The 11,605-nt window shown below is 42.3% G+C and overlaps 1 protein-coding gene across 19 annotated transcripts in view; it reads right to left on the bottom strand.

The window, feature by feature from the left end:
* Nucleotides 1-7,962: 7,962 nt before the first annotated feature.
* CSNK1G3 (casein kinase 1 gamma 3) overlaps nucleotides 7,963-11,605 on the bottom strand; it is a 105,136-nt gene continuing 101,493 nt past the window's right edge. For all 19 annotated transcript variants that reach the window (XM_043586378.1, XM_043586424.1, XM_043586469.1 and 16 more), the window contains one exon: nucleotides 7,963-10,482. In XM_043586378.1, coding sequence (XP_043442313.1) covers nucleotides 10,428-10,482 — 55 coding nt within the window. In that variant the 3' untranslated portion in view covers nucleotides 7,963-10,427. The remainder of the gene's footprint in view (nucleotides 10,483-11,605) is intronic.

Genomic DNA, 11,605 nt, shown 5'->3' with positions numbered 1-11,605 from the left:
CTTCATAAAGGAGTATTTTTTTACCCTAAAAAAAAAATGAATTTTAAGGTCAAAAGGTAAACACGCAAGGGTGAATAGCATGGCGATGAATGGTAATTAGACTTCTTGCATTAATCACATTGTAGTGTATACAAATATTGAATTATTTAAACATTTTTTAACACGTATTTATTTTTGAGAGAGAGAGAGACAGAGCGCAAGCAGGGGAGGGGCAGAGAGAGAGGGAGACACAGAACCCAAAACTGAGAACCCAAAACTGAGCTGTCAGCACAGAGCCCGATGTGGCACCCAAACTCACCAACCGCGAGATCAGGACCTGGGCCAAATTGAGACCCTGAACCAACTGAGCCACCCAGGTGACCCATACAAATATTGAATTATTATGTTGAACACCCAAAACTAGCACACTGTTATACACCTCAATAAATTTTACCTCAATAAAAACTACTCAGTCATTAAAAAAAATAAGCATGAAAATGTGGGTAACTTACCTAATTTGACATTAAAATATATTACAGGGGTGCCTGGGTGGCTCAGCTGGTTAAACGTTCAATTCTTGATTTCAGCTCAGGTCATGATCTCGAGGTTCGTAAGCTCAAGCCCCGTGTCAGGTTCTGTGCTGACAGCTCAGAGCCTGGAGCCTGCTTCGGATTCTGTGTCTCCCTCTCTCTCTGCCCCTCCCCAACTCATACGCTTGCTCTCTCACTCTCTCTCTCGCTCTCTCTCTCTCTCTCTCAAAAATAAGTACACGTTAAAAAAATTTTTAACGAGATTTTAATTTCCAAGGCACAATTTAAGATGGCTTAGAGTGTTATCTCATGAGATGCTGGGAGGAGCATATTTGACTTGTGAAAGCAAGTTTTAAACTGAACGAGGACAAAGGCCAAAAGAGCAGCTGAAAACCACGCAAGGGGCTGTTATGTACATTACCAGGCTCGAGATGGCCCAGTAATTCACTCAAGCGGAGCATTCAGCAGTAACTCTGACAACAGTAACCACAGACAGGAGCTACGAACAGAAAGACTCAGGTAGAAGCAGAACGCGATGAATATGACCGAGAGGTCACTGCCAGTGAGTGCAAGGCTTCCGAATGGAACACTCGCATAAGAAGGGAGATGGCTGGGGAAGGTTCTCGGATGATAGACACCGGCACTGAAGTTGAGGACACCCAAGATAAAAGGCACTGTGGAAAATATCCAGGCCAAGAAGAGAGGGAAAACAGGGATACGGTTAGGAACATTCATTGCAGAGTGCCAGGACAGAGAAAGGAAATCAGACAAGGTGCTAAGTGTGAAAAAAAAAAAAAAAAAAAAGATTGCATACATAAACTTTAATTAAAAGAACACGAAATAGGGAGGGGGGCCTGGGTGGCTCAGTCGGTTAAGCGTCTGACTCTCGGTCTCTGCTCAGATCACGATCTCGCAGTTGGTGAGTTCAAGTCCTGCATCCGGCTTCACAATGACAGCACACAGCCTGCTTGGGATTCTCTGACTCTCCCTGTCTCTCTGGCCCCCTCTCCCACTCACGCTGTCTCTGCCTCTCTCAAAAGTAAATAAATAAACTTTAAACAATAAAAGAACAGAGAATAGGGACACATAACCTTTAGCCGTGACAGAGATACCAAAAGTCCAAACAATTATCTTTTTTGTCCCCTAAAACCAGAGCATCTGACCACTTTCTTATATGCCGAAAACCTAATCTCCCAGCAAGGAGAGAGAGCAAAAATCGAAGCAACTACTCTAGGCCCCAAAAATGACCAGCAAGAAGGAACTGAATGATAAAGTAGAAGTGTCGAGCACCTGGAGAGAATGTGAGCATCTCAGGTTAAGATGTGTGATACCTCGTGAAGGGAGCTCAAGACTATGATTCCAGTTCTGCTATTAAAAATGGTCCTGATGGGGCACCTGGGTGGCGCAGTCGGTTAAGCGTCCGACTTCAGCCAGGTCACGATCTCGCGGTCCGGGAGTTCGAGCCCCCGCGTCGAGCTCTGGGCTGATGGCTCGGAGCCTGGAGCCTGTTTCCGATTCTGTGTCTCCCTCTCTCTCTGCCCCTCCCCCGTTCATGCTCTGTCTCTCTCTGTCCCAAAAATAAATAAACGTTGAAAAAAAAAATTAAAAAAAAAAATGGTCCTGATAAGGAAAGAAAAGGAATAAGCTCGCCAAAAAAAAAAAAAAAAAAAAAAAAGTGTCTCTTCTGACAAGCTCAGCCTTTAGAAGAATCCGTACCAGTGATGCAATAGCGTGCATAGCAAATGAATATGAGAAAAGGTAACGTCTCAGTTGGGGTTTTCGAAATTAGTTGAGGATTTGTAAAGAAACAAAAAATAAAGACTAAAGCCAACAACAAAAAGGGGTTTTGGAAACCGTGTGTCGAGCTGGATGAAGAAAAAAGACCACAGGAGGACGACAAAGAGAATGTAAGCCTCGCTTATTACATTTTTTTCTACAACCCTTACATTTGTTGTTGTTTTTAAGCGTCAAGAATAACCTTCAGCCAGGAAAGTTAAGGGGGCAGATATGGCAAGAAGGAAACGAAGGCCATCACAGGTACAGATGTTTAAAAAGGAGAACTAAGTCTTCAGACCTGGAGAGAGTTCATGTCGAGAGACCGTGCAGGTGGTAAACAGAGCAAGACAGAATAGAGACGGGAAATGAAATTTTTATTAAAAAAAAAAAAAAAGAAAAAGGTGCATTATACAGCTACAGACTGATAGTGTTGATCCTAAATAAGATTCAGAGTGTATTATTTAAAAAGGCAATTTATAATATTAGAAATAGAGGGGCGCTTGGGTGGCTCAGTCGGTTAAGCGTCTGACTTTGACTCAGGTCATGATCTCGTGTTTCGTGGGATGGAGCCCCACATCGGGCTCTGTGCTGACAGCTCAGAGCCCGGAGCCCGCTCCGGATTCTGGGTCTCCCTCCCTCTCTGCCCCTCTCCTGCTCACACTCTGTCTCTCTCTCTCAAAAATAAGCATTAAAAGAAATTATAACAGTAGAAACAGAAATGGTGATTGGCAGTACATGTGGATTGACCAGGACAAGTCCTAACAGAGTAAATGCAGTTCCTATTTTTTTTTTGATGGGACAAAAGAAATAAACTAAACTCTTCCCGTGGATTTTTGCAAAGCATGGGTAAGAAGCTGGTGGAGGAGTATCATACATTGGCATGCTGAGAGATTGTGTTATTGGTTCAGTGAACGGATACTGACCTTAAGCGATGATGACAGTCACGTGACACGGCTTTGTGTCCTGGCTCTCTGCAGCCTGACATTTTTATCAACAAAGGCACAGCGTAGACGGTTTTGAATTTATCAATGCCATTAAGCGAGGCAAGAGAGCCAACTGTGTGATGTGACAGGATGAGGTGGCAAGTCTTTTTAAGGAGATAGGAATGATGGCTTCCATCCAAGACAAAATTTGATAAACACCAGACCTTACTCCCGTCTCAAAGACCAGAAGCACATTCCCTGCATGAGAAATCAAGGTGTTGCTCAGTTTTAAACTGTTATAAGGGGGATGGTGAAAGGTACCTTGCGTTAAGAGCTATTATAAATATTACCGCTGAGCCTCAGAGCCGTGCGGGAAGAAGGCATTATCTCCAGTTGGAGGTGAGGACACCGAAGCAAAGAATTCAAATAACTCGCCACCGTTCTGAGGAGTTCAGTGAAGAAGTGAGAATCCTATTAAATGTGTCTGATCTCAAAATTCATGCTCCTTCCTGCTTCAACATCTAACTTCATATGGGAGCCAGATATGTCACTGGCATTGTTTCCAACTCCCATATGCACTGGGGTGCCTCTTAGCATCACCGTAATCCTTGAGGCTATTTCCAAATGGCCCTTCCTTTTAACAAGGGAAGATAGGTTCTCTTTTGGTAAGTAGGGGCATTCAATTAGGTAACAAGATAAGGGGCCAAATCTGTCCAACGTGGACTAGAACAGAGGTTGGCAAACTATGGTCTGCAAGTCAAATCCAGCCCACCTCCTACTTGGATTTGGTCCACGAGCTAACGGTGGTATTTAGTTTTACACGAGGTTGAAGAAAATCCAAAGAATATTTCGTGACACGTAAGAATTATATGAAATTCAAATTTCAGTGCCCACAAATAAAGTTTTATTGGAACACAGCCATGCTCATTCATTTACATATTGTCTATGGCTGCTTTCATGTTACAAAGGCAGAGGTGAACAGTCGTGACAGAGACCATATGTGGTATTCTCATGGTTTCACACTGCTGTTCAACACACTACAAATCTCAAAGATGCAGTTATTAATTCAACAGCAGTTCAAGTGCCACACATATTGTCACATAGACATTGTCCTATTTTTTATTACTAATGCATATTAATCATGTAAAAAAAAAAGTAGAGTGAACTTTTAAGTGTAGCACTTGTAAGGCACAGTGAAATGTGGATTACCTGTTATACAATTATATGGCAAAGCATCGTGTTTATTATGCAATGACACTTTAGCTGTGCAAAAGGAATACAATTTAGCGTGACATTATCAGACCGAGCACTCATCGCAATATCCCCCGGCTCACAGGAGAGCCACGGTCAGAAAAGTTAGAAGACTTAAAACAGAATAGCTCATCACAGTAGAATTCCTTCACAGACACAAAAAATGCGGACAAGGGGTGCAGCCAAGCGAAGTTACTTCCCAGGGGCTCACTGTTAGCCAAACAGAGCTGTTTATTGATGGTGGGCTAAACTTTGTTTGATTGCAGGAGCCGGAAAGTATGTCCAGAGAAAATAAATTTGTTCAACGCTAGCTTTCCAGCAAGAACAGGTGCTCAGAAGCCTCGAAGTCACCGACAGTCAACCAGAAACCAAGGCCAATGATTTCAAGCAGTTGTCCTTAGCTTTGATGAGTCAACAGACATTCTCAACACTGCCCAGTTTTTGTTTACTAGAGAAGTCAATGCTAAGCGTGCAGTGACTTAAGAACTAGCCTTTATGAACATCCTCTGTGAAGCAACTGTATCAACGAATATTTTTAAGGAACTTGAGAAAACACCCATTCGGTGCAAAATGAAACGGAATCTGCTAAGATGTGTGGCCGCAAACACTTGGCGGTAAAAACGTGTGGAGTGGAAAAGGTATCCTGCACACATTTACAAAGCTTGTAAAACTGTAAAATGTTTAAGGTCCATGTATATGTTTTATATTACTCGTGAGCAGGTGGTCTGTGGAAAATATGTGCGTTTGTCGTGTCATTGAACTAGTATAGACAAGAGTGAATTCAGCCCTGTGGTCTAAGCCATCATCACTTCCATTAAGTTCTGTCAGAAATACAAACGGAGTATCCTGACTTGCCCAGCGACGCAGCACTGTGATGGCCGTGGTCAAGTTTTACAGTGATGTTTTCCACTCAAGACCAGGACAAAATTTTCTGAGCGAGTGCCACCTTTGCCTATTAGACACGAACCCTGAATTTTGCTTGTGCTGCAGATGTGATCATGTTTCTCAATAAACTCAACTGAAAGTGACAAGGCAGAATAGCACTTCCATGACACGGACACCGCACGCAGCCAAGTCAATGTGGGGACGGCTAACGTGTAAATGACAAGTGGTCTCAACCTGCTTGACCCAACTTCCCACACGCTGTCACAAGTTCAAGTGGAGCCAAAGGTCCATTCCCACACAAATCTGCAGTGTATCTATTTTCCAAACTCAGCTACAGTTCCAGCCGGACTTTTGGGTCTCAGTGTGAGTTCAAAGGATATTCCCAGCTTCAAAAGCCATCTAATTGTAGCACTGAAGAACATTTACTTAGCCTTTAACAGGAGGCGATTATACGTGCAAAGGAATGATACACCAAAAGGTCAAAAGTGGAATCTCATGGAATTCTACAGATACCTTCCAAATGATAAACCCGCTCAATTAAAATCATACATGTGAGGACTGATAACATTACTTGGTGCTATCTACCTGCGTGAAGCCATTTTCAAAGAGGAAATAGGTAAAATCCCATTACGAATCGGTGTCACAGATGAACATTTGCCACGACTTCAAACCCCAATTAAGTGAACTATTATCCCCTCAAAATAACCCAGCTCTTATCATTAGTAAACTTGTCTTACAAAGAAAAAAAGTGTTCTCAGGTATTAATATATAGTTCGGATTTCATCAATAGAAAAATTCGTGGAAATTTGTTTTCTTTCCAGTTACAGGAGTATAGGAGATCCTTTTTTGTCTCTTGGCCCACAAAGCGTGAACTTGACAAAAATGTGCCAACCCTCAGTCTAGAGCAGTGCGGGGGGTGTTTTTACATTTAAATACAATTGTGATATGGTGAACATACCTGTGAACAACTGCTCTTTGTAGCAAAAGCAGTTTAATATCCCAGCAACACTCCTGGATAATACTTCTACATGTAACAAAGTATATATGTGGTTACCACCCATGTATTCTCACGAAGTAAATTTCCTAAGAAAGTAACAGGCGGCTCTGCCTGAGACGCAGGCAGAGAAGAAACTAGTTCTCCTGAATGTCCGCAGAACTTTATAATTCCCCTTATTTGTACTCTTCGTAGAAAAATCAGCTTTTTACTCTATGAATCCAGCTCTAGCACAAACCCTCAAACACGAGGCAAGAACAGAAACACCCCACTTAAAGTACTTATGACCTCCGTTTTTACCTGAGTCTAGAACGTTTTTCAAATGCACTCACTCACTATGTGTAATTTCTAGGAACACATTCAGAGTAATAAAAATGTTTTTCTAACTTAAAATCACGAGGGGTGCCTTCCGGCTGCAGTTTCCTTTTTCTCACCAAAACGGTGACGATCTGTGGGTTTCGCCTGCGCGGCTTCCGATCACCCTAAATTTCTGGCGACAATGCCCTCAATTCCCTTCGGGTAACACCTCCTTGGACCTCACTTCTCAGTCCGAAGTGTCCTCTGACGGTGGGAAAACAGCATTCCCTTGGCCATAGGACTTGGCTCAGGGGTGGGCCTGCGAACCAATCAAGCAATAAAGGTCAGTCTTAGGATCCTGTCGCAACCGCACAGAGAAGTTGCCCTTTGTGTTGGCTGAGGTTACCAAGAAAGCGCGAGTCCGAAGCTGCTGGGGGGTCGCTTTACTATCACTCATGGAGAGTCTCCCCGGCGATGAAAACAGCAGAGCAGAGAGCAAACCAAAGAGAGCCGGAGAGGGACCGATTTCTGACTCTCCGCCGGGATCAAGTACCTCTGAAGCCAGGGCTCGCACTGGTCTTTTCAGTTACGTGTGAGAACGTCCACCCCCCTGCGTAAGCCACGGGCAATTCACAGGTGCTGGCAGATTCAGCTCGCGGGATCGTTCAGACTGAACCCCCCATCTGAAACCGGGTTTTTCTACATAGCGCCTTCTGACCACTGGCTCTCTTCCCCAGCTCCTTCTACTGCCTCCGAATGCTGGTGCTTCGTGTGTGCTGCTCTGCCTTATCTTACCTGCAGCATCTTTCGGTCAGCCCGGCACCATGAATACCGTTCGGGGAGACTCCTTAAAGCACCAGGCACAAGACAAAACTGTGAGACACTGTCACAGGTCTGTGCTTTCCCTCTGCAGTGACAAAGTCATCCACTTAAAATTGGACGGATGATGTTTCATTTCTGTGAACACCCGAGTATGACTTCATTTTTAAAAGGGAATAAAACGATTCTGTGTCTTTTCCTTGGTTTATTAGCGGCATTAGTTTTAATTAAGTGCTCTATCAAGTGGCTCAGGGAAGTGCAGAAGGATTTTTCTTGAACTCTCATTAAACAAAGCTCAGATACTCCCCGGTATGTACTTCTTACGATGGGGCTCCAACAAGGCAAAATCCTAACAGAGACGCAAACCCCTAGAGCCCGTCCCTCCCTTCGGCTCTGCATCTCACACAGGCGAAACTAAGTGGAAATCGGGAGATTTTCAATCCCTACCTTACATTCGTAGGAGGAGCATCACTATACCCACGATTAGAGGAAGGGGGGAAAAAGCAAGTTTAAAAAAACTACCTTTATTTTTATTTCTTTTTCAGTTACATACTTTTAAACAGGGATGTGTTTCATTATTCAGACATTCAGGCAATGTTGACTTCATTAGTGTTGACAGAAAAGAAGCATAAAAATGCAAAACATTGTTGGCTTAACCTGAACATACCTGCATCACCTATTACCGACCAGTTTGTGTCACCAGAAGACTCTCTCCTTGGCGTTAAAATGGAGCACTTAAAAATATTGCTAGAAAGCAAATGTCTGCACACTGGTCTTTGCAGCAAATAAGGGTATTTATACTTTTAAAATATTTTAAGTCCATAATTGGATTAATATACACACCTTCTTATGTATAAGGAGTTCAGATCATATAAACACTGTACAGTCCAAAAACCCTACTGAGAATAAAACTAAATAGGCTTATGATAAGAAATACAGGTATCGCATGTATTTACAAATATCATAGACACACAAATTTGGTCAAATACTGTAAAGAAAGAAGTGGTTTCACATTATAACGGCCAAAACATCCATCTAGGTTGCTCAAGGCAAAAACGAAAAGAAAACCTCAGTATGGAACTCCTGTCGTTTGAGGCATCGTGACAGTATACAGACAGACAGAATGGAAAACTGTTGACCAAACTATACAGCAAATGCCTTCTAGGCTGAGCGTGGGCCTTTCAAATCAAGAACTTGAAACGATCGCAGGATTCAGAGCGACGATGATAAACAATGTCCCGATTTGCGGTATCTGTGTGGGCACCTAATTCAGCAAAAACGATACACGGACCTTGTGGCTACTAAGAAAAATAAATTACGGATACAATCAAATCCCTGTAAATGCAATAAGGAAGTCAAAAATGTAATTTATTTACTTTCATTACACATTTTAAGTGTTACCTTGCGACAAGAAAAATAAATAAGCACGCCTGAAGGCATGCTGCCCGAAGACAAAGGAAGGGCTGCGTGGGAAGAGTAAGTAACAATTTCATAAATGAAAGGTGAGTGTGCGATCTGAAAAACATGATTCTTTTTCTGGCCAGTCGTTTTGTTTTAACTCTGCTTGAAACTTCTGGCTGGCAGACTGTGACCAAATACACCTGTATCTTTATGGCTTCAAACAAAGCACACTTAAAAGAGCAGACTGGGCTTCCTGTTTGTGCAGAACGATTAACTTTGTTCATATGCAGGCACTTCAACAGACTGTGGAGGCAAAGCACCTGACCCATCCTTTCCAAAATAGTTCTCACTCATCAAAATTATACTAAAAGGTAGGAAAATTCCAGAGAACCGGCAAAGTTGAATACAAGAGGCTAATGTGCACAGAGAGCAAGAGAGTGACCCAGTCTTTATTGCTGGGGGTCCTTTTTTTTTTTTTTTTTTTTTTTAATCAAAGAGCAAATAATTAACAAACAGACATCACTGCATGGCACATCGAAGTTTTCTGCTTAAGGGAGAGTGTAATCATTCAGCAGGAGGCTTCAGTGGCATCTCCTCAGACTTCAACCTTACACATCGCGATGAGATTCACATTTATTTCTTCTCCTTAGTGTATTTAAAAAAACGAAAACAAAACCAAAACTCCAACATATTTCATTTCTCAAAGTATTCGCTTCTTGCTGTCTAACATACATTATTATCTGGAAGCATAAGGTTACATTATACAAATATTTTTTGCTTTTTTTTTTTTCTTTTAAAAAAAAAGCGCTTTTGCCACTTCCGCAACACTGAACTTCACAAAGTGGTGCAACAAAAGCAGAGCTCGTATTTACCACGCGACTCGTGATTCCATTTTACCACCTACCATCGGCCGCACCCCGAGAGCGTTTTTCCTCAGTACCTCTGGGCAGTGACTGTACCATGATTTCACAGAGAGAATGTTAATACGACTCACGCACAGCCGTACCGTCAGTAATACTGAAATCGATGCAGATGCCACACAAGAAAGGAACGTCCCGTAAAATAACTTCTTTTACATTTGGGGGCAACGGTGTCTTCTCTGTTGCACTATCCACCGGGCGGGGGGGGGGGGGGGGGGGGGGGGGGGGGGGGGGGGGGGGGAGGAGGGACATTCCTGTTTGATTATGCTCTTACAGAAGTTATCAAAAACCAGATCAGGTATATAACTGGCCGACACTGAAGATACTGTACTGCTTTTTCTACAACAGGGGGAGAGCTTCTGAAAAATGTCCTTAGAACGGTATTCATCGACACCACCTCATTGGTCCATTCCGTTCATCGACGGGCAAAGCACTCGTGTTTCGACAAAACTTTAAAGCTTCCGTAAAAGTTAAATTAGAAAAAAATATGAATGTAAGACAACCACAAAATGAAGTATGAAAGTATGTATGACATTTTTGTTTCTACGAGTGAGTCCTCGAAAATGTATGTGGTCACTACGGAGATGATTTTTAATCACAAGACAGCAGATGAACACGTAAGTAACTCCCCATGATCTGTCTGTGTCCAGAGTCATTTGTGGCGCTGTATGGTTTTCCTTTTCCTTCGTTTGAAAAAACAGCAGCACCTGTGGGCGGAGGGAAACACTTCTTTTATTATGAAAGTACTAAAAGGTCGCCAAGGAAAGGCAGAATTTAGCCTATTAATTTCAATGGTCATAGAAAGCAACACGCTAATGCAAGATACACGGTGAACATGCCAAGGAAGCAAACAGATTAGTGAGACTACGGCAGAGTGATCACTAGTTTGTCATCAACGTGCCTTTTAGGAACATAGCAAGACGTTCTATGCAACATCAAAAGGAGCCACTAAATTGAAAAGGCTTTGCACCAAGCCTGAGAAGCCACGGGACTGTGAATCCTCACTGATCCCGCCGCATTCTATTCTGAATACTCATTAACCTCTCGCAATGGCGTGCTTTTATAAAATTCACCTTATGCACTCTCTCCCTTTCTTCCTGATATTTATATCTGATTGTTAAGACCAGGAAGAAAGAGACGGAATGCATAAGGTGAGTCAGAACTAGAGTTAGAATTAGAAAAGGAATAAGGGGTTGCCAGGCATTGAGGAGGGCACTTGTGGGGACGAGCACTGGGGGTCATATGTGAGCGATGAATCACAGGAATCTACCCCCAAAACCAGGAGCACACGGTATGCACTGTAGCTAATCTGGCAATAAATTATATTAAATAAATAAATAAATAAATAAATAAATAAATAAATAATGAATAAACAGAAAAGGAAAAAAAAAAAAAAAAAAAAAAAAAACCAATAATGATCCTAAGAGTGAGGATTTTATTTCCAGCCAAGAATTAGTTTAGATTCCAAAAGGAAGAAGAGGAATCCCAAATACACTCTTCAACAAACATTTTCCACCACACTTACAAACTGGAAGTGAGAAAATAAAATATGTCAAGACTTGCCTCCTTTAATTCTGTAAGGGTTAAGGTCAAGCTCATCGTAAGTAAATTAAGGTAAAAATTACGCTGAACATTTAAAATAGCACAATTGAGGTGACTCAGTTTCGTAGACTACGAGGGAACAGCATGCTGATTTTTATTCCTAGGTAAAAAACAACTCTAGAGATGACCCCTCACAGGCCTAGTTTTTCCCACAGTAAGTTCTCCTCGTCATGAGAAGACAGCACATGTAACACGTGAAGAACAATGGTGAGGGTGGTACAAAGTCAA

Source organism: Prionailurus bengalensis, chromosome A1 (assembly GCF_016509475.1).
Source record: "Prionailurus bengalensis isolate Pbe53 chromosome A1, Fcat_Pben_1.1_paternal_pri, whole genome shotgun sequence".
Lineage (NCBI taxonomy): Eukaryota > Metazoa > Chordata > Mammalia > Carnivora > Felidae > Prionailurus > Prionailurus bengalensis.
The sequence above is the reverse complement of the archived record's forward strand: the minus strand, read 5'-3'. Positions and strand labels throughout refer to the sequence as shown.